This window comes from Alexandromys fortis, unplaced genomic scaffold (genome assembly GCF_014885135.2).
Source record: "Alexandromys fortis isolate MF-2015 unplaced genomic scaffold, M_Fortis_MF-2015_v1.1 scaffold_399, whole genome shotgun sequence".
NCBI lineage: Eukaryota > Metazoa > Chordata > Mammalia > Rodentia > Cricetidae > Alexandromys > Alexandromys fortis.
In genome coordinates, this window is record NW_026068268.1 from 392,676 (window position 1) to 413,886 (window position 21,211).

At 55.0% G+C, this 21,211-nt stretch overlaps 3 protein-coding genes across 7 annotated transcripts in view; all 3 read left to right on the top strand.

Annotated features, from left to right (window-relative positions):
* The window catches only part of Crip2 (cysteine rich protein 2), a 15,089-nt gene extending 13,341 nt beyond the window's left edge, over positions 1-1,748 (top strand). Inside the window, exons 3-7 of one of the 4 annotated variants that reach the window (XM_050131953.1) lie at positions 185-325; positions 398-466; positions 551-645; positions 947-1,070; positions 1,166-1,748. In XM_050131953.1, the coding sequence (XP_049987910.1) occupies positions 185-325; positions 398-466; positions 551-645; positions 947-1,070; positions 1,166-1,233 (497 nt within the window). In that variant the 3' untranslated portion in view covers positions 1,234-1,748. The remainder of the gene's footprint in view (positions 1-184; positions 326-397; positions 467-550; positions 646-946; positions 1,071-1,165) is intronic. The other 3 variants (XM_050131958.1, XM_050131956.1, XM_050131952.1) reach the window with 3 other exon arrangements.
* A 7,368-nt stretch (positions 1,749-9,116) lies between these two features.
* Positions 9,117-10,984, top strand: Crip1 (cysteine rich protein 1). The gene is made up of 4 exons (XM_050131959.1): positions 9,117-9,282; positions 10,464-10,616; positions 10,715-10,761; positions 10,876-10,984. The coding sequence occupies exons 1-3, from the start codon at positions 9,243-9,245 to the stop codon at positions 10,753-10,755; spliced, it is 234 nt and encodes a 77-aa protein (XP_049987916.1). The 5' UTR covers positions 9,117-9,242; the 3' UTR covers positions 10,756-10,761; positions 10,876-10,984.
* Positions 10,985-13,263: 2,279 nt separating this feature from the next.
* Tedc1 (tubulin epsilon and delta complex 1) lies at positions 13,264-20,990 on the top strand. Of its 2 annotated transcripts, none has more exons than XM_050131980.1 (8): positions 13,264-13,608; positions 13,975-14,053; positions 14,462-14,664; positions 14,870-15,025; positions 15,405-15,503; positions 16,844-16,930; positions 17,292-17,471; positions 19,133-20,990. In XM_050131980.1, the coding sequence occupies exons 1-8, from the start codon at positions 13,459-13,461 to the stop codon at positions 19,460-19,462; spliced, it is 1,284 nt and encodes a 427-aa protein (XP_049987937.1). In that variant the 5' UTR covers positions 13,264-13,458; the 3' UTR covers positions 19,463-20,990. The 2 variants fall into 2 exon arrangements, with proteins under 2 accessions (XP_049987937.1, XP_049987936.1); XM_050131979.1 differs by lacking the exon at positions 13,264-13,608 and adding an exon at positions 13,633-13,873 and having other exon boundaries at positions 19,133-20,971.
* Positions 20,991-21,211: the final 221 nt, after the last annotated feature.

Sequence of the window (21,211 nt, forward strand, 5' to 3'; positions counted from 1 at the left end):
CAGCCAGGGGCAGCTCCTGTGGGTGCTGGGTGGGGTAGGGGTGTCATCTGCTCTTACCTCCCCCTCCCTTGTGCCACCCCTAACCTGGAAAGCCTTGAAGCAGCCTTGGGAGTTTTGTGTAAGGGATGGGGGGTGTCAAGGCCTCCGATCCTTAGCCTCCTGTTGGCACGCTTGCCACCTACAGGCGTGAATATAGGGGGCGCTGGTTCCTACATCTATGAGAAGCCCCTGGCTGAGGGCCCTCAGGTCACTGGCCCCATCGAGGTCCCTGTGGTGCGAACAGAGGAGAGGAAGACGAGCGGACCGCCCAAAGGTCCCAGCAAAGGTGAGATAGGCTCTGGGTGGGGGTCAGGTATGGGTGGCCAAGGTCCACCCTGACCTAACTTCTCCCTTCCAGCCTCTAGTGTCACTACATTCACGGGGGAACCCAACATGTGTCCTCGATGCAACAAGAGGGTGTACTTTGGTAAGTGACTGCCCAGTCTCCTGATTCAGGGAAACTGTGCCTCAGGGTAGGGGTTGCCACCATGACCGTCCTCCTCCCTTCCAGCCGAGAAGGTGACCTCTCTGGGCAAGGATTGGCACCGGCCCTGCTTGCGCTGTGAGCGCTGCTCCAAGACGCTGACTCCCGGCGGGCATGCCGAGGTAAGGGGTGCAGTTGCGATGCAGGAGCCAAACAGGTCTTAAGGAGGGGACAGGGAGGAAGAGCGTACTAGACTCGGGATTCCGGAACTGGTGGTGGTGGGGGGTGTACAGGAAACAAGGAATTCTGCTGCTGCTTTGCCCCTGACCTGGGATTGCCCCAGGCTCTGTGGACTGCGCTCTGGCCACTAGAGGGCAGATCTGCTGCTCTCCTTGGAGCTCTACTGTCCCTGTCAAAGGGAGCGGGCAGGCGCAGGAACTCTAAAGCCCAAGACCTCAGGGAGGCGACTCCTACACTATGAAGGTCTCACTTCGTCTGGGAAGTATGGAGTGGGGTCCATGCTCAGCACTCTCCCTACGCTGCCCACAGCATGACGGCCAGCCCTACTGCCACAAGCCTTGCTATGGAATTCTCTTTGGACCCAAGGGTGCGTATAGTGAGGGTGGAGGACGCGGGGACCTCTTTCCTTCCCCAGATCCCTGTTTGTTCCTGCTCATCCACCCCAGCCACTTTTCTTCACAGGAGTGAATACCGGTGCTGTGGGCAGCTATATCTATGACAAGGACCCTGAAGGCACAGTTCAGCCTTAGATCTGCACATGCTGTCCTCAGGATCCCTTACTTGGCCCTGAGGGAAAGTGACCTGCTGCCTAGTCCTGCCTCAGTGTGTCTTGCCTGCAAACCCCAGGGCCTAAGTGGTGGAGGAGGAAGCCTCCTGGGTAGTCTCCAGAATAGCCCAGAATTTCAGCCCTATTTCTTTGTGTGTTACCTCGGCATGTCCTATGCTACCCACTGTCCCCTTTGTGTCTGTGCGCCTCCATAGTCCATGTGTCCTGTGCCCTGTGCCCAGCATTCTCTCTGTCCGTGTCCCCATGTCCCTGATAGCTCTCCGAGGTGGCTATCCTATGCTATCCGTATGATCACGCCTGCTCACCAGTATTATTTATGCTCTGCTTGCCGGTGATGGCATGAGCTCACAGCGTTCCCGGGGTGGCAGCACCCCTGCAAGGAGCCCGCTGCTGGTTCCCACTCTATTCCCTACCTACCCCTCACGTGGTTCACAGCTACGGAGACCTTTGCTGTCAATAAATGGTTTGGTTTGAGGATTGCAGGAGCCAGTGTCGTGTGGGGGGTGGGTGTGAACCCAAGACAGTGTCCCTTTATCCCTTCACAGATGTCCCCTTGTACTCCTGGGCCCAGTATTGGTAGGGATGGGATCCAGAAGCGTTTCTGAACTGGGGAGACTGATTTAGGCATCAGTGCCAACACTGAAATGGGTGGGAAGCAGGGAGGGGCTGCTCTGGGCAGAGGTGAGGCAGTGCCTTAGACAAGGAGGGCCGATAAAGTACAGATAAGATCCGCGGAAGACAGTTCTGAGACATGCAGAGGTGTGGTATATACCTGGGGATGCAGCCGGTACCCTGGGACACAGCTCCAAGCACTGCAGCCTTTGGTCTATGTACACAAGCAGAAGCCGTGTGATAGGACCTGGAGACCCGTGACCAGAAAGGTCTGCAGATCGTGGAAGGCTGGTGAGAGCGGAAGTGGAGAACAGGCTAGGATTGGGCTGAGAAGGGTCAGCTATGGCCATTTCCTGCTTTGTCCACAGGGCAAAGCTTTTTGACCACTTTGACTGGTCTCTAGTGGGTGGACGAGGAACAGAATGAGGAAGGTCGGCTAGGAGAGGGTCTCGGGATTCATGTGACTGGGTGTGTAGTCAATCCTGTCTTCCTGGCCCAGGATCTGGAACTGGAACCCCTTCTTAGACAGTGGGTGTGTCCTTCCCTCCACTTGTTTTTTCCCCGAATGCCCACTAGACGGCGCCCCTGTATTTCAGCTTGGTGCTTTGGGAAACAGCTCTGATTGGCCCCATCTAGTCCTGCTCCATATGCAATCCAAGCCTCACCCAAAGTAGCTCCCAGATCTGGTCACTGCCACGGAGCACGAAGCCTTTTTAGGTTTGTCCCTGGCCTTTTGTCCAGCCCTCTAGGCCATTGACCCTGGTGTGGCTATGTCCGGGCCTACTGTCCTAAGGGGGAAGTCATGTCCCTGGCCACAGAGCATGGATTGGCTCCGGTGTCTGGAGTGTGTCCTTCCCCCCACCCCCAACCAAGGGGAGGTCCAACAGGTATTGGGCTCTGGAACTCCTCCCCCACACCCCGTGGCCTCTCCCATCAAGTAGCCGCTGCTTGGCTGCATGCACATTTTGGACTGAGCAGGGCAGCTATGTTCTTCCTGGTTTGGTGATGCGTGGGGGTAGAGAGAACGATAAATTGTCCGCCCTCCAGAGCAGGAAGACTTCAACCAGCTCAACCTGGTGGAAACAGAGGGGGCGGGGCTCCCTCCCCCCTCCCTGTCCCCAATCCTGGGCGGGACCTTTGAAGGAAAGAAGGGGATTCCCCTGGCTGGGCAACTAAGGCAAAGGGTCTTCCCAGGGCAGATCAATCCCCGCCCTGCGGCCAGCTTTGCTGTGCATCAGAGGGGCGGGGCAGGATCTGGCCTTTTCCTGCCGGGGAAGATGACGCTGCATGGTGTTTGTTTCCAAGGAGTTGTCGTGGAAACGCGGCGGCGCTGCGACTGTTTGTCTGGGCCTTGTTGCCAGGCGGTGTCCACTGCATTGCCAGGTCGCGTCAGTGGCACCGGTTTCCGATGCGCCCACAATGGAGGAGAGAGAATGGAAGCTTTTGTCTCTGGCATCCACCCTTCTCTGCGAGAGTGCCTTGAGCATTTATCTCCCAAATGAACATCCAGACTGGGAGATGACTCTAGACGCCCTTTTGACCACCTCACCTCATTCCAAATTCTCCAGGACCTCACAAAGAGCCTCACAGCCTAGCTGCTCTGCACAGTTTAGCTGTATTCTAGGAGTTCCTCTGACCCACTCTACCACCACCCACCTTTCTAACTTTGCAGCCCTCTCCGACCAGGCCCTCCCAGCCCCTCTCTGGGCCCCTACTTGTATGCTCAGCCCAACTTCTTTGTGGGATGCACAGCCTATGTCTGTCTGTCTCTGTCTCTGTCTCTGTCTCTGTCTCTGTCTCTCTCTCTCTCTCTCTCTCTCTCTCTCTCTCTCTCTCTCTCTCTCTCCCTATTTAGTCTTAGATCCTCTGGCCACCATTCCAGATCCCCAGCATCCTCCCTCCTGCCTCATCTTGTGTCTCCTGGGCCAGTAACTTCTGCATCAGTCCTGGGTACCCCTCTACCAGAGTCTTCCTCTAGCTCCTGGTTCCCTACAGATCCCATTTATCTCAGGGTCTGGCATAGCTGGTTCTGCTCACTGGCTGCTGGCAAAAACCTGTGTGCAGGGAATCAAAAAGATCACTGTCTGCTAGTGCCAGTATCCTGGCTACTGAGTGGGTGCAGTGCAGGCTGGCCAAAGCCCAGGGTGCTGGGTGTGAGCGGCCCTTTTCCCCGGGCCCAGACTGGCTGTGAGGGTGAGCTCCAGGCCATGAACAAGGCCTCCTCCGCTGCCACTTCGGGAAAGCTGAAATTCCAGGCAGTTCTGTCTGGGCTTTGGTTCCAGGAATCAGTCAATGGGCACAGGGCACAGCTGCAAGAGAGGCAGGGTTCGGGGTACCTTACCCGACCAGACGATGGGGCCTAGGTCAGCAGTGCAGTCCTACTGAGAAAAAGGTAGCCAAGGAACCATACTTTCTACCACCTTGCCACGTTACTTCTGGAAAAGGAGGAAACTAACTACTGACCACCTAGGCCTGAGAGGCAGAGGAAGGGCCATGTTCAACCCCCTCTCACTGGCTAGCCATCCCAGCAGGCCCACCCTAGGGCCAGATCTTATGCCAGACGGGGGTCCCTTGAGGCAAGCTGCTGAAAATAGGCCCTGGGAACTTGTAAATGTCCTCAACTGGTCTGAGGGAAGGGAGAGGGAGGGCGGGAGGGCAGGCCCTAGGGAGGCCCATGTTTCTCTGACTGTGCTCAGATGGTCTCTGAAGTGTGTGCGGGTGGTCTGTGCACCTGAGAGCTGAGGACATAGACCAGGCTCGGGTGGCCTCCAGCCCTTGAATGAACACCGCCACATGTGATTACATCCTCGGTCAGGTTCCAGCAGAGCCAGGAGATGAGGATAGTGTTTGCCACACCGAGAGGCTCTTCCCTGAGTCACTGAGTTTCTTGATGGAGCGGGTATTGAGATTCCTCAGTGGTCATCAGCCCACAGAGCCCACACCTACCTTCTCTGGCTGGCCTCAGGGCGTGGTGTCCTAGCCAGTGGAGGGCGCATGGGTGTGTGCAGAGAAGGCTTGGGCAGACATATGAATTCTGCAGGGCTCCCCACCCTGACACCCTCTGGGTTGCCCTGGTACAAGCAGTGGGGAGCTCATTGTGTGCCCTGTGAGTGCTCGTGCATGTGGAGCAACTCAGGCCTCCGTTGACCCAGTAGTCCTGGTCACTTCTCCTCCTCCAGGAATAGCCTGGAATCAGAGGAAGCAGGTGAGTGTGGGGTTGGGCTTCAGGAAGGCGAGGAGGACTTAGGCACCAGCTGAGCCTCAGCCAAGAGCTGGGTTGAGGGCTAAGGCTAGTGTTCTAGAGAGGAGCAGCAGCAGGGAACATTGCTGACACTAGGGGAGCGAGCTTTGAACTTTGAAAGTGCTCGCTCTCCCCCTCACACACACACACACACAGAGATGTATGGTACATATGTGTGTGTCAGTGTGAAGCGTATGTTTTGTCATTTTTTTTGTCTGTTTGTTTTTTTGAGTCAGGGTCTCATTTAGCCATTTAGCCCAAGCTGGCTTTAAATGTTTTATGTAGCTGAGGCTGACTTTGAATTCCTGATCCTCTTGCTTCTACCTTCAAATGCTGAAAAGGTTCTCAGGCTAAGATCAGACTCATGCCTCGAAGTCTTTTGGTACAGCTGGGGGTGTGGGTGGGGGACAGGGGTGGGGACCTAGTAGAGCCTTTTTTCTCTTTCTTTCTTTCTTTCTTTCTTTCTTTCTTTCTTTCTTCCTTCCTTCCTTCCTTCCTTCCTTCCTTCCTTCTTTCTTTCTTTCCTTCTTTCTCTCTTTCCCCTTCTCCTCTTCTTTTTTTCTCTCCGCGAGACAGGGTTTCTCTTATAGCACTAGCTGTTCTGGAACTCACTCTGTAGACTAGGCTGTCCTCAAACTCACAGAGATCCACCTGCCTCTGCCTCCCAAGTGCTGGGATTAAAAGTGTGCACCACTACTGCCCTCCTGGGATAGAGCCAGTAAAAGAAAAAACCCACCAAAGCCATAACTCATATCAAAGTTAGGTGAGAATCAAAGTAACCTTGAAACATTTGTTTCTGACAGAACATAGTAATTATTTCAGACAATTATGAACAATTAGTTTTACTTATACATTCTTCAGTTATTTTAGTTTATATTAAGTTTGTTAACATTAAGTATTCTATTTAATACATCTGGGCCATGGTCAAGGTCATAGAAATCTCCAATGCGTTTCCAAGGCAGCCATGGTTTTTGAGGGACTAAGTAAACAAAGATGGTTTTTTCTTACTTATCAATCCACTCCATCCTTTGCTGGTTTTTTTTTTTTTTGGTTTGTTTGTTTATATTTGTTTTGTTTTTGGTTTCTTTTTTTTCCAAGACAGGGTTTCTTTGTGTAGCCTTAGCTGTCCTGAAACTCATTCTGTATACCAGGCTGGCCTTGAACTCACAGAGATCCTCCTGCCTCTATCTCCTGAGTGCTGGGATTAAATGTGTGTGCCACCACAGCCTAGCATCCCTGGCTTTTTCTTTTTCCCTGTTTTTCTTTTGTTCTCTTTTTCCTTCCTCCCTTCCTTTTCTTTCTTTCTTGACAAGATCTCACTCTGTAGAGCAGGACATTGAAGAGGTGAACACTTGCTTCAGCCTGTGGAGCTGCACCAACCAGCTTGTGTATATCTTTGTGGGATGTGTCTGAAGCGAATGTCTGGGAAAATTGCTATGTACCAACAAAGACGATATCAGCCCTTGGGCCCTGCCTTGGCACACCTCCCGTGCCCATGGAAACAGAAAACAACATTAGGGAAGGCCAAGAAGACTCATTCCGGTTTTTTGTGAGGGTTCCCTAGTGCAGGGTAGGGCCTGAATCCAGGAAGGAGCTATCTCTGGGTGGGGCAGTGGATGGAAGGAGCGTGGCCAGGGTTATTGACTGACCTGCCTTAGCAAGCGTCTCTTGAGTGAGACCTGGGAAGGGACTGTCAAGGAGTCCCTGGGTGCAGCTGGATAGAAACATGGACAGCCATTTGTTCTGAGACCACACATGACCCTAGAGCCATCCCAAAGGCCATCCCCCCACCCCAGGTATGCCTGCAGGCCCCAGGTTGTGCATGTGTATCCAAGTACTCGGGCTCTGGCACACCCCCCCACTAGAGGCAGGCAACCTGCCAGGTGCCCTGTGCCTCCACCCAGTGCACACCCCTGGCACTCCGTGGACAGTGAGATAGTGTGCTCTGTGTGTGGCCGGGCCCCAAAATCTGTGACGGCAGAGACACCACCCTTCCAGATGGTTCTAGTCCTCCCCTGGCCTCTCTGTTTTACCAAGGATTTGCTCAGCTCTCCGCTTCCAGAGCATCTGCACACCCCCACCCTTATCCCCTCCTCTCCTCCTCTATAGACTAGGTCCGGGGCTATAGCAGTTTGGACCTCTTTTTCAACAGAAGGACTGAAGGACTACAAGAAATGGCTAGGGGAGGGTTGAACTGGTGACCTTAAGTCCAGAAACTACTCAGGAATGCCAATCCAGCCCTCTTGGTGCGTCTTAAGTATTGGTAGGCTAGGGACTAGGAATCTATCCTCGGAGAGACTGTGCATCTCTACTCTAGAACCCCCCACTCTAGAACCCCGCTCTAGAACCCCCACTCTAGACCCCCCACAGCCTGGTAGTAAAGAGCTTCAGAACGCCTTTGTGGAGCTGGGCATTTGTGGAGCACCAGCTTGGGGCAAAACTGTGTCCTCAAGTTAGGGTCCCTGGGAGGAGTGTTCTGGGGGAGGGGAGTTCAAGTCTGTGGGTAGTCACTGAAGTGTGGCCTTTGGGTTAGACACATGGTGCCACACAGTGATGCCACAGCTGAGAGCTCTGACCCCCACCCCAGCCAGTGAGATGACGTACCCCAGATCCGGCCCTGAGATCTTGTTTTGAGAGGAGTGTGTCAAGAGGAGAGGACTCTGGTAACAGTGTGTGTAAGGAGGTCCATGTGTTAGGGAAAGGCAGGAAGTTCCACAGAGCAGGGAGATGAAGGGTGGGAGCTGAATGCCCAGCTAACAGCAATCACAGCGTCAGAGAGTTAGGCACTGGTTAGAGCCCAACCCCGGTGAAGGCCTGCCTGTGGTGAGCACACTGGTCTGCAAGTCTCTACCTGGTACCAGTCACGGCTCAACAGCCTCCTTAGCTGGGCGGTGGACTCGACTGCTGAGCACAGCAGCTTCTCCCTGAGATAAGGACTGACCGTTCTTCTTTGACTGTACCTCCAGGGATCAGGGAAGCGACCTGGGTGTGGCCTGGCCTGCATTCCTTGTCTTGACCTGACCTCTACTCTCCAACCTCAAGTTGGTGGGTCCTCAAGTTTAGATTCTGTTGTCCCTGTGGCAGGAAGGGCTTTCCTGGATAGGAGTCCCCTCTTCTGAATTCCCCTGGTGAAACTGTGGCCGCAGTCCAGTTGCCTGGCAAAGGTCAGGCTATTTACTTGTCTATAACCAGGTGGACCTCCTGGTGTCTGCATGGGTTAGATCTGAGAAAGTCTGGGAGGGGCTGGGCTACAAGGCCGAGACACTCTCAATGCCCAATGCCCTCAACTTTCTTTCTGGGAGACGGCAGGTTCAAAATAGGTGCAGAACCCTTGAATGATAATTTGCATCTGTTTGCATTTTATTTTACTTTTATTTATTTTTGTGGTCTTTTTTTTTTTTTTTTTTTTTTTTTCAAGACAGGGTTTCTTTGTGGCTTTGGAGCCTGTCCTGGAACTAGCTCTGTAGACCAGGCTGGTCTCGAACTCACAGAGATCCGCCTGCCTCTGCCTCCCGAGTGCTGGGATTAAAGGCGTGCGCCACCATCGCCCGACCTTGTGCGTGTGTTTTAAAACAGGGTCACACTCTAGAGACCAGATTGGTCTCACCAGTCCTAGTAGGAAAGGACAATCGCACCTCACCAGGCTTTATCTGAACTTCAGAAGTTTCCTGTGCCCGACGGGGCTCCTGCAAGCTCTCGCAGGTGCAAGGCTCAAGGTGGTCCTGATAGGGCGCTTCATCATTTGAGGGAAGGACCTAAGGTTCCCTGCTCAGCGCTGCACACTCGCCCTGCCCCAGGCAGGGGGCGGGGCGTGGGCCCGCGGGAGCTGCCTGGCTCCTCAGAGGGTCCCCAGAAGACTCGGCGCCCCTGCATGGCACTTGGCCAGTTTGTCCTGCCAGAGGCGAGCATGGACCAGATGACCATTCTTGGCCAGTTGATTAGGATTAGCGATCCCAGGGGTCCAAGTCCCGGACTCAGGGGGCGGGGCGGGGGCGGGGCCTTAAAGGGCAGGGCCGTGGGGTCCCTGAAAAGCGCGGACCAGGCGGACGCCACCCAGTCCAGAGCTTACTACCTACTTCCTTCTAGTTGCAGCCACTTGTGTAGGACTCAGCTCCGCCATGCCGAAGTGTCCCAAGTGCGACAAGGAGGTGTATTTCGGTGAGCATGCTTGGGTGTCCCAGCCTTTCTCTACATGCCCGCGGGCGCACTGCAGGCAGTACGCGGAAGCGTAGCCTGGAGGCGGATAGTTCTGGGGTTGTGCAGGTGGGCGCCTAGAGTTCGGGGAATCGCCTTGGATCGAACCCATGAACCTTGTCTGCGGCGTGAGGGTGGGACAACTTGGTATCAAACGGAACCGATATCTATGCCCACTTTTCTTATGCTTTTGGGTCGGTTTTCTAGCCTCCTTGACTCTGGGTCTCCAGATCTCCATGACTCCAATGCTTTTAGGTCTCCCCTTCTCTGTGATCCTCGCCTCTGGATCCCACTGGTCTGTCCCGTCTTCTCTCTGCGTGTCCTGGGCGGGGTCCCCGCGGGAAAGGAAGGAACGCGGGACTGGGCGGCCCCTCCCAACCCTAAGTAGAAACAGACACGGAAAACCACGTCCGGGAGTGCAATCTCTGGGGTGCTAGTTTTCTTGCTCTTCGCGCGCCCCAGGGCTCCCACAAGAGGGTGTTTAAGTCAACTCCCCTTGTCCCTGTTGTAGAGAAGGGCGCGCCCAGGTTCATTTATCCAGCCACCAGCGCAGAGGTCAGAAGACTTAACCCATTCGCGACCTAGCCTTAGACTCTCTAGACCTGCTCCCCAAATCCATCCCGCCTTGTCCCTCAAGTCTGTAGGGCTCCGCTCCAGCCCTAAAAGCCCTCAGGGGGTCACATCCCTGTGGTAGCGCTTGAAAATGTCCCACCAATGAACTGAGGGGCTGTGGCCCACACCTTTGGTCCCAGCACTTGGGAGGCAAAGGCAAGGAAGAGCTCTGTGAATTCAAGACTAGCCTGGTCTACAAAGCAAGTTCCAGGATAGCCAGGGCTGTTACACAGAGAAACCCTGTCTCAAAATACTGGACAGAGAGAGAGAGAGAGAGAGAGAGAGAGAGAGAGAGAGAGAGAGAGAGAGAGAGAGAGAGAGAGAGACAGAGAGAGAGAGGAAAAGAAAATATCCCTCCCGTAGGAGGACCCTTCTGGCTTGTGCTATAGGAGGTGTCTCTCTATGGAGCTCAGGGCAGTCTGAGGACCCAGGGTGGGGTACCTACCACACTGAGAGAATGAAGCATGTATGTGTTGTGCAGCTGAAGGGATATGCAGGCACCCCAGGGTCTCAGTGGGTTTGTGCTCTTGCAGCTGAGCGAGTGACATCACTAGGCAAGGACTGGCATCGCCCCTGCCTGAAGTGTGAGAAATGTGGAAAGACACTGACCTCTGGGAGCCATGCCGAGCATGAAGGCAAGCCCTACTGCAACCACCCCTGCTACTCAGCCATGTTTGGGCCCAAAGGTATGTTGTGGGCCTCTTCCCTAACAGGCCTCTCACCTCAACTGACCCCCTTCCCCAACCTATTGATCTCATTTTCTGTTTTTTTGTTTTGTTTTCAGGCTTTGGGAGAGGTGGAGCCGAGAGCCACACTTTCAAGTAGATCCAGGTACAGCCCCATCTCCAATCCCACCCGGTCCGCCTGTCTACAGGATGAGGTCAGCCCTGGTGGAGTAACAAAACTTGGACATGCACTCACGTTTGTCTCTGTCTCTCCTTACAGGTTGTGGAAACCCTCCCTACCCGCCCAGGCACATGCCAGGCCTTAACCTTGGACAGCGGGGGCTCTCAGTAGCCCTACATGCCCTTAATAAACCTGATCTTTTGGAAGATCCGTGTGTTTGTCTACCAGTGTGTGCTGGAGGGAAGCTGCAGGGAGCCTTAGGCCTAATGCAGGATACTGATTTTTCCTGCTGTTGTAGACATTGCTGCCCACTACCCTCTGGGGGAGTGCCACTTCGGGGCAGGACTTCAGAATCCATAAAGTTCCTTAGTGGTTCTGGCCTGTGGTGAGGCCCTGGCCAACAGGGTCAGCAGGAACATGGAGCCTGGGAGTGGGTGGGGCTGGCCACAGTTCAGAGGGTGAATCAGTGGGAGCTGATATGGTTCCCTTTCTGAGATTCTTTCGTGGGAGTTGTGCGGACTTCTTGCCTATTCCATTTCCACTTCCTGTAACCCCACCCTGTCCCCAGAAGTGCACCCTTGTGGATGTTCTGCAGCTGCTCAACAGATACCACATCCACATCTGCGCTTCCCCCTGCCCAGGAACGCTCTGGGTGACTCGGTGCTCTAACGGGATTTGAGGGCCAGGGCCGGCTCTGTGGCAGTAGGAAGAGTTTTCTGGAAACTTATGTAGAGCCCGGCAACTCTCAGCTTCCCCTTCCCCCATGCCACTGGCCTTTCAAGACTCTTTTGGACTTAACAAGGCCACAAAGAATGAGCCTGATAGGCTGTTGGTGAGTCCTGTAAGTGGCCGTGTGTGTGTGTGTGTGTGTGTGTGTGTGTGTGTGTGTGTGTGTTTTACTGGGTGATTCTGGAATCCCAATGGGTAGACATCATAGTGCTTTAGGTTATAACAGTATGAGCAGAATAGGTCAACCTGAGTTTTTTTTTTTTTTTTTTGAGACAGGGTTTCTCAGTAGCTATGGAGCCAGTCCTGGAACTCCCTCTGTAGACCAGGTTGGTCTTGAGATTGCCTGCCTCTGCCTCCTGAGTGCTTGGATTAAAGGCATGTGCCACCATGGCCCCGGCTAAACCTGAAATCTTAAGAGTTTCCAGCTGGGAGGGGTATGGGCGTTGGGACAGACCTCCAGGTCTTGGGTGTCCAACGTCTGCAGAGGACCTGGAAAAGGCATGGGTGAAGGGCAGAAGCTCCGTTTCCCCTGTTTTCTCCCACCTTCGAGGACCCTGCCTTCCTCATAACCCCAGCCCCCTGCACTCAGTTCCATGTCTCCCAATGCGGGCAGACTTGGAGTGAATTCCCAGCAACCTGAGGCCTGTAGGAACGAGCAGGTCAGGTGGGGCAAGAGCATAGTATTGCAAAGAGGCCTCGAGAGACAAAGGGCTCCTTAGGGGTGTATCAGGAGTTCCTTGGCACAGTAGCCAAGATCTTTGAGCTTAAGGTTTCAGGGCGCTGTGAAGTGTGACGGTATGCACAAGCCTGTGCAGAAGCAGGGTCCTAGACCCAGGGCGGTAGGAGCAAGTAGGGTCTAGCTGGGCTTGGCTATCTGGCACCAGCAGCCCTAGCTGCTCGGCAAGGGCCCAGGAAGGACACCTGAGGCAGAATGGCCCAAGGCACCAGATGAGCAGAGGAAAGTCTGCAGCAAGAAGTCATATGAGGGGGCGGGGAGGGGTAAAGTGCGGAGCAGGAGCACACAGAAGGTTGAGATCGAGGTGGGCCGACAGTCCCGCACTTCCGGAGGGCGTGGCCATTCTGTAGCTGCGGTTAAGGTGGCAGGTGCCTAGGGTCCGTTGCCCTTCCCTCTCACCTCAGTTTCGTCTTACACATCACACCCTCTCCCTCTTTCCCGGCTTTATTGAGATGGAGAGCGCACACAGTACTGTGCACAGTCCCAGCTATTTCTGGTGACATCGAGCACACAAAGCTTAGCTTGTGCCCGCTCAAGCGTACAGGCCCCGCCCCCACAATTCGCCCGGTCTTCCGTCGCCTGCAGATCCCCGGATCCCCGTAGGCCGCGTCTGGCCTTTGTCCGGCCCTCCTCCGCACGCACTGGAACATTTGAAGTGGTCTTTCGTCCCCGGCTTCCCACAGAGAGTGTTCTGGTAAAGGCTGTGGCCACGTACCAGCCTCATGCCCATTGCTGAGCATAATTGCTGTCTGCTTGTGGTGCGGCGTCTTAACCCGCTCATCAGGTTGGAGTCTGGGTTCATTCTGCCGTTGTCATGTAGCTGCTGTGTACTTCTACACGTTTCCTCGCAGGGTTCTCACGGCTTACCAGGATTGACACTGTAGTGCGCGAAACTAAGTTCAACACTAAAGGAGATGGCCGCACCCTTTTCTAAAGTGGAGAATTTTCCTCAAAAACTAGGCTTCTAGTGGCTGGAGGAAGGATGAAAATGGGGACAAGGAGGTCTGGGATAGTACAGGAGAGGGAGGACGGCTTTCTCAAGAGATTCCTGGCGACGTGGCCCCCGGAACTCCCCACCCGGTTTGCCGGGCTCGGCTCCTCCTCGCGGGTCCCTGGCGCCCCCTGGCGGCGAGCTCCAGGGCGGCTCCGCAGAGACACTCCCTCCGTGTTTGGGTGGAGCCGTTCTTTCCCCGCGCCTCCAGGGGACACTCGGGCGCATGCGCACCCTCCGGCCGCGCGCTACCTGCGCGGGAGCCGCCTGGAGGTTGGGAACCAGAGGTGCTGATTGGTGCGTTCCAAAGTCCGCAGAGCTGGCAAACCCGCGGCCCCGCCCAGACCCCGGAAGTGCCTGCCTAAGGGACAGACTGGTAGGCATTCAAACGCCGGTCACCGCTCATTGGGCCTGGGCGCAGAGGGCGGGTCCCAGCCCGAGCCCTGATTGGTCGTTGGGTCCGGCTTGCCGGGGCGGGCGATCCGAGGCTGCCTGGTGCTGGCTGCATGGGGCGGCGGAGGCACCGGGTGGAAGGGGCGGCCAGGGCCCTTCCTGAAGTTATCGCTGCGTTGAGTCGGTCCCTGCCCGCTGGGCCCAGCCCTGAAATCTTCCGCCGCGCGAAGTTTGACCGTCCAGAGGCGGTGAGGCTATCAGGGTAGGCGGCCGGGGTCGGGGAAGGCGTTGTCCTGGGCCGACGTTGGTGAGACTTGACACCCGCTGTCTACAAACTCCTTCGCTGCAGGCTCCAGTGCTCTGGCAGCTTCTCTTACGCGTGCTCTCACCGCTTGCTGCTAAAGATACCTTGACCAACCTTGCTCCAGGTAAGCCCTGCCCTCTCAGAAAGCCACGCCCAAGGGCCCTTATTTCCACTCCCCTAATTCGGTCGACCTCGCTCAGCTCAGCTCGGTAAGTCCCGCACCTTTAAAGCTCCTCTTTTGTCTACCCTTCTGTATTCAACTTCAACGCCCCCTTTCTGCAGACACCTGTCCCTTCCCCTCTCTCTGCCAGCACTGCCCCGCCCACTTCCTTAAGCCTCGCTTTCTACGACCTTTTCCCTCGCTCACCTGATTAGCAGTGGCTCTGAGACTGACTAGACCCTGAGCCAGCCATTCACAGAAATCCTTCCCCCTGGGCCTCCTTTGTCCAATCAGCTCACTCCCAGTTTCCCAGAAGGACCCAGGTGACACCTCCAGGTTGGCACCCCCTAAACTGGTGATTTCCTACTCCAGAGGCTCAAGCCCGTGTGGTGAAGTCAGCACTGGACTCCCAGGGCTACCCCAGGTCTGCGCTGGTACAGTTTCCTGAGGGCAATTCTCAGAGAAGTCGGGAACTGCTGCTGGCCCTGTCTTGGCTTCTGGCACGAGAACCCTTCCTTGAGCAGCTGCTTGCCCAGACCCGTGTGCGGTTGGATGATCAGCTGCCCCAGTGTGAGGTGAGTATGTAGTGAGGGTGTTTGAGCCGAACTTTGGCCAGAAACCCTGGATTTCTCTGTGGTCCCAAGTCATATGGTACCCTTGGTGCGGTCCTCATCCAGCTTCCCAGCTGAGACTAGAGCTCATAGCGCACCTCCTCCTCCTGGTCCTTCCTTTAGCACGAGATGGGGTGTATAGCAAGGCTGACTCTTGTTCCCTCTCTAGTGTGAGGCCCTGGCCATCCCTGGTCCTCTTGCACCCCGTGTGGAAACAGAGAGTCCGGTGGATCTCCGACTAGTGGAATGGCTGATGGGAAAGCTGCGGTTTAGGTGGCGCCGCCTGATCTCCAGTCAGCAGGAACAGTGTACCCTGCTCAGCAAGGTAGTCCAGCCCTATGGCTCCTCACACTGGGCCCATTTGCCCTGTGCCCCAGGCTACCTTTCCCTGTGGTCCAGCTCTGTCATCACTGTTGGCTCACTAGACTGCTGGACTTCCCCCAGCTCTAGCCTATAGGTTAGGTCTCCCCTTTACAAGTAGAGCATGACCCTGCCTTACCTCTGTCCTGGTGAGCAAGGGGTGGAAGCCCTCAATGAAATTGTCCAGTGCCCCTCCTCTGCAGCCTCCACCCCCAGCATTACGGAGCTGCCCTGAGCCCAGCTCTGTCCTTCTGGCTATGAGTGGTCTCGAAGGTGTCTGTATCCAGCTAAGGGAGCTCTTGTTGGGGAGTGGCTCCCCAGCCTGGGTACATTGCTTGTTGCAGATCCACCTGTACACCCGTGGATGTCACAGCCAGCGGAACCTTGACCATCTTTCTGTTGCTGAAACAGAGATGCTCAGAGACCCAGAGAGCAGTCAGCAGGTGAGAGTTGGTAGGGTGCCAGAGTGGCTGCTGCCCTTGATAGGGTGTGGTCTACTGGGGAATACCTGGGTTGGTGTTAGGCTTTGACGTCTGTGTCTCTGGGTCTTTGCCAAAGTCACTGTCATTTGCTATGGTGGGTGGTCAGTGTGTCCCTTAGGATTCTCCCTGTCCCGTTGATTGCACACCTGTCCAGGAAGGAAGACTAGGTGTTGTGTATGCCTGTTATTTGGCCAGGCAAGGTCCAGGTTGGAGGGATGTGGTGTCCAGGAGGGGACGGCTGGCTTGGAGGAACACTGATCTTGGTCTGAAATGGGCGGCTAGCTCTGCCTGACTGATGTATCTGGAGGTGTTTAAAGGCCGAGTGAGTGGGGAGAGCTGCTCTTCAGAGCCTAGACTCTTAGAGTCTCTGGGGAAGTCTACTGGCGTAGATCTGTGCACAAGCGTTGATTTGTAGGCCTCAGTCCTGTCTTGTTGCCAGGGGCCATTTGATTCTTCCCAACCAAGGCTGCCCTAGGCAGTGGGCCCCTCCTGATGGTCTTGATGGACCTAAATCTTAGCACAGACCTGGAGGATGGCAGGCCATGAATGAGACCCAGTGATAACGTGGCCTTAGGCAGACAGTGCCTTCTGTCTGAGGTGGGAAGAGTGTCAGTGTTGGCCCCATCCCCAGCTTCTCCCAGGATATCCAGTTCTTTCCACTTGCCCTCCCTCCCCCACCTTCCTGCCTGTCTTTCTAGGGCCCTGTCCATCATCACTGGCTTCTTCCTTTTGGTCAGCTTATCTCTGAGGTTCACGGGAGAGGTCCAGCATTGGTCACCACTTAGCGGCTGGACTGTAGACCTCCCGAGTGGTTAGCTGCCTATTGGCATTGGGCATGTATTGCAGCCGAGCTGGAACTTGGGCTGGGTGACCCCTTCTTCCAGGTCCAGCTCCCTTCTTATCCTCTTCTCGAGCCCAAGATTGAACTGTTTCTGAGGCACAGCTGTTAGTGCAGGACTAGCAAGCAGGCTTTGCTCTGCTGAGGGTGGGCAGTGGTTATCTTCTGACCTGACCCTGCCCTTCCCTCTTATGCATGCCTCAACTCTGTCCCATGCCCCTGCCCTATGCACAAATCCCCATCACCTATCAACTCTTCCTTACCTTGGGGGTTTGTTCCCAAAGATACATGGCCCAGCAGGCTCCCCGGTCTTAGGTCTTCCCATCTATGCAGCCTTTTGGGACAGCCTCTAGTCGGTGGAATGTTGGGCAGAGCATTCTGGTCAAAGGCCCCTGGACTAGAGCTTGGCTCGGGAGATGGTCAGGGAGCGGTCTGGCCCAGCAGTCTGTGTCTTCTTCTCTAGCTTCTGCAGGCGCTGGAGAGTGAGAACGTACGCCTGGGGGCAGCTCTGGAGTGGCGGCAGTGTGAGCTGGTCTTCTGGCAGTGGATGGTGAGGACGTCTTCCCTGCTGTCCCAACCCTTCCTGGCGCTGGCCAGGAGTCCCAGGCTCATTGATAGTAGAGTTTGGAAGATCATCCCTCCTTGAAGATGGAGACCAGGGTTCTAAGGGATGCTTCTGCTCAGGATATCGGCTGTACTCAGTGGAAGCCTCATATTGCTGGTCCTTGCCTCTGGTTCTCCCAGAGGTCTGGTTTTTGTGCTTCCCTGAATGCCAGAGAAGTAGCCAGGGAGTCAGAAGCTGCCCTGTCTGCAGTGCGATCTGGGAATGCTCTGCTCCATCAACCTCTGCATCCTCTGTCCCCACATGAAACCTGTGTTTGTCCCTGACCGTCTCACTGGGGTCTCTGCAGGATACAGTTCTGGATGCCTGCTTGTCGGAGACTCCTGCTGTGACCTCACAGCCCACAGTTCTGCCCATGATTTCTGAACGTGGGCTTGGTGAGCTGGAGTTGGTAAAACAAGAGTTGCAGGCCCTGCAGGAGGAGCTACGGGAGGTGGCTGAGCCCCGGAGGGCGGCATGGGAAGCCCAGGTGAGCTCCTAGGCAGCTACTTTGCCCACTCTTCCCAACCTACGCTCCAGCTCTGCCTCCTTTTTTTCTGTCTGGACTGGCTCTTTTAGTGGGAGGTCTTGGTTAACCATTCGACAAAGTCTCTGGATGAATTACCCTACTTACTTGGATTAAGTTTGACGGTGACACACTTGGACAGCAAGTTCCAAAAGCAGGGGTTGCAGGGACGAAACCCCACTACCCTTCACTGTCACCTTGAGATTTTCTCCGGGGACTCCCACAGAGGTAGGCAGCCTGTGCAGAATTGCCTGTCCATGCGCATCGCCGGTTGGTCGGCCACTCTGCCCCTCCCCAGCAGTTCCTGGTAGCGTATGCCGCTCACTGCTGCATCCATCAGTTCTCCTTTTAATGTCAGCTGCAGGCAGGCTCCCCTTAAGCTCTTCCATAGTCTCCTTGAAGATCGGGAGCAACCACTGTTTTTCCTCCAACTCTCCACCCTAGTGAGGCTGGCATGCTGCAGACCATGAGCCTGTGGTTGGGCCAGAGGTCTCTTCCTCACAGCAGCTAATACCCCAGGAGTGGTAGTAGATTTTATTCTGAATTTTACATATATTTAGAACTGTGAGGGCAGAGCCCATTCAGCAGAGCACCCAGGACTCAAGGTGACTCTCTGGGGTCTTTGGAGTGGGTTAGTGGCCTCATCAGTGTGACCTTCACATAGACCTGCTGCCCACAGGGTCTTTGGCTAGGGATTGCCCTGAGGGATTAGAGGTAGTGCCCTATACCCCCTGGGTCAGTCCCACTCAGGTATTCCCCTCCTAGATAGCAGTAGGAAGGAGAGGGTGGTGGGGGATGCTGCCCCAAATCCTGGAGTAGCAGGTGTCCCCAGGAGTCTTCCTTGTGTTCCGAAGACCCTTGAGGGACATGGTAGGCTAGAAACTGCCCAGCTGTCCTACAGTCAGCTGTCCTGAGTGAGGAGCCCTGGAGGTTAAGGATCTTGATTCTCTGAGTTTTGGGTCCCTGTGTCCCAGCTGCTGCTGGCATGGGCTTCAGGTGTTGAAATAGGAAGCGGTGGGGCTGCGTCCCCAACACCCCGGCCGCTTGGCTAGCTCATGCCCGAAATAACAACACACAAACTGTATTCATTTAAGAACTGCTTGGCCCATGAACTCTAACCCTTACAGGCTAATTCTCGCACCTGGACTAGCCCATTTCTAATGATGTGTGTAAGCACCCCAAGGTGCGCTTACCGGGAAGATTCTAGCCTCCGTCCATCATGGTGTCTCTGCTCCAGAGAGCAGAGCTGTTGAGTCTCCGGGAGCAGAGCAGAGTCTGACCTCACTTCCTCTTCCGCCCAGAATTCTATTCTGTTTACTCCTCCCATCTATGTTCCAAGCCATGAGGCCAAGCAGCTGGTTTATTATAACTTAACCAATGAAATCAACAGATTGATATATGACACTCCCACATCATTCAGGTGCTTTGTGAGGGTAAAAGATTTTTGGGCTAGCCAGGCCTTTTGTACGGGTCATGGGTGGCTTGGCTTTGTATGGTGGGATGATGCATGGACTAATGCCTTGCTTTGCAGCTCTGGAGCTGCAGGGTTTTTGGGTGCACCTGGACCCGTTCTCCTGGGAACAGAGCTGCCCTTGGCTCAGGCCTGTGTGTCTTCTCTCATGCAGGTTGGAGGCCTAGGTCAGGGGCCAGAGTGGAGCACCACAAGGAGAGCCTTGCAGGAGGCTGTCAAACAGGAGTTGATTGCCCTGCAGGTATCCTGGGAGCCATCCAGTGACCCTACCCAGCCCCAGAGACCCCATCGGCTGGTGAGAAGTAAGGATCAGTCACCAGGACCTCAAGGCCTACAGGCAGCTGAGATGATCAGGACCCTGAGCACCCAGGAGGCCGGTCTGAAAAAGGTGCTGCATCAGCTACAGAGTCAATGTCAGCAGGAGCTGGCCAGGCTGGCTGGTGCTCTGCCTGGCTTGATTTGGATTATGGCTCCTGGACACTGAAGGCCCCAAGGTGTGCCCACCTGTGTAGAGGTCTTTGTAGGGTCTCAGAGGAGCAGACTGGGGCTGGCATTGGAGCAGAGGTCCAGGCCCTGTTGCCTACAGTTTTATGGTCACCATGGGCTGGTCCTCCAGAGCAGTTTGGAGGGGACCTATATATACATGGTAGAGCTGTCTCTGGGGACACCAGGTTGTTGCCCTCTGCCACTGCCCTTTAATTTCCTCCTCTTCTGATACTGTGCTATGCATGGGGCATGGTTGGCCCCGTGCTGGAATCTGCACAGTGCAGGAAGCCCCGGGTCTCCCCCAAGTGGAGCAGCTCTGGTTTCTCCGACTCTAGTTGTACACCTCCTGCAGGAGAGCCTCCTCCTGTGCTGGGCCGTGGATGTGCCTGCTGTGTGTGGGGAGCTGGATGGGAGCCCTGGGGCTCTGCCGGGGAGAGAAGAGGAGGGAAGCTGCAGTGAGACAGAGAAGGCCTTTGTTCTGAAGGCTGCTGGGCACTGGGCAAGCTCAGGTCTCACAAAGCAGCCTGTGTCCAGGATGTGCCCACAGCCTGGTGGGATGGCTCTCTCCTAGCCCAGGCTTCTAGCCGGTGGGCCCAAGCGGGTCCCATGGTTTCTAACCCTGCCTTCTTTCCTAGCCCTAGCTCCAAACACTGACCAGACACTGGGCAGGTGGTAGGTCCCACTAGGCCACCTCTAGCCTCCTGCTAACTCAGGCCTGAGGCCACTATCCAACTCTGGGCACCCTGGACCCTCTGCTAGAACATTTTCTCATGGGGTTTTCCTGCTTGCTTGTGTCGTATTGTAAGAGTGACAGCTCATGCCTAGGGTGACAGTTCTGATACAGGTGGCCTCTGGCCCTGAGGCAGGGCACCATGCTGTTTGTTCCAGTGACTGTTCCTAGCATGTTTCTGGAGGACCAGTGTCTAACAGGTCCTAACTTTCATGACATAGCTCCTGGAGTCTCTGGAACCTCCTGCCTGTTGCTGAGCCTCTGCTGTCCCTCCTGGCCTGCAGCCCCTGCCCCTGCTAACACTTGCTTAGCTCTTGCTGCTTCCACCTGTGGGTTCCAGCTCTGGTCCAGGACACATGGGAACTTGGCTCCTTGTGATGGTGACATGAGCTATAAACAAGTTCAGTTATGCTCCCTGCCTCTGAAAACTGCCCTGCTCTAGGACTTCCAGTAGCCCTTTGGAGCTTGACCTTAAAAAATCTAAATTCAGGGGCTGGAGAGATAGCTCAGAGGTTAAGAGCACTGACTGCTCTACCAGAGGTCCTGAGTTCAATTCCCAGCAACCACATGGTGGCTCACAGCCATCTGTAATGAGATCTGGTGCCCTCTTCTGACATGCTAGCATACATGGAAGGAATGTTATATACATAATAAATAAAAAAATCTTTAAAAAAAATCTAAATGCAGCTGGACAGTTGTTAATCCCAGCACTCGGGAGGTAAAGACAGGCGAATCTCAGTGAGTTTGAGGCCAGCGTGGTCTACAGAGTGAGTTCCAGGGCAGCCAGGACTAATTACACAGAGAAGCCCTGTCTCGAAAAAAAAAGAAAACCAATAAAAACCCAAAATGCAGATCCAGTACTACTAGCTGTCACTTCTCCATTTGCTCTGTGGAGTTAATCAGTTCCAGGTAGAATCCCACATCGTGTCTGCTTTGTCTTCCCTGGGTCTCGGGTCTGTGGGCCATGTGAAAGAAAGCATGTTGGCCAAGCGGTGGTGGTGCACACCTTTAATCCCA

Coding starts and splice junctions, on each gene's coding strand:
- Crip1 (XM_050131959.1), top strand. CDS start 9,243: ATGCCGAAGTGTCCCAAGTGCGACAAGGAGGTGTATTTCG. Junction 9,283..10,463: donor CGACAAGGAGGTGTATTTCG/GTGAGCATGCTT, acceptor GTGCTCTTGCAG/CTGAGCGAGTGACATCACTA. Junction 10,617..10,714: donor AGCCATGTTTGGGCCCAAAG/GTATGTTGTGGG, acceptor TTTTGTTTTCAG/GCTTTGGGAGAGGTGGAGCC.
- Tedc1 (XM_050131980.1), top strand. CDS start 13,459: ATGCGCACCCTCCGGCCGCGCGCTACCTGCGCGGGAGCCGCCTGGAGG. Junction 14,665..14,869: donor ATCAGCTGCCCCAGTGTGAG/GTGAGTATGTAG, acceptor TTCCCTCTCTAG/TGTGAGGCCCTGGCCATCCC. Junction 15,026..15,404: donor AGTGTACCCTGCTCAGCAAG/GTAGTCCAGCCC, acceptor TGCTTGTTGCAG/ATCCACCTGTACACCCGTGG.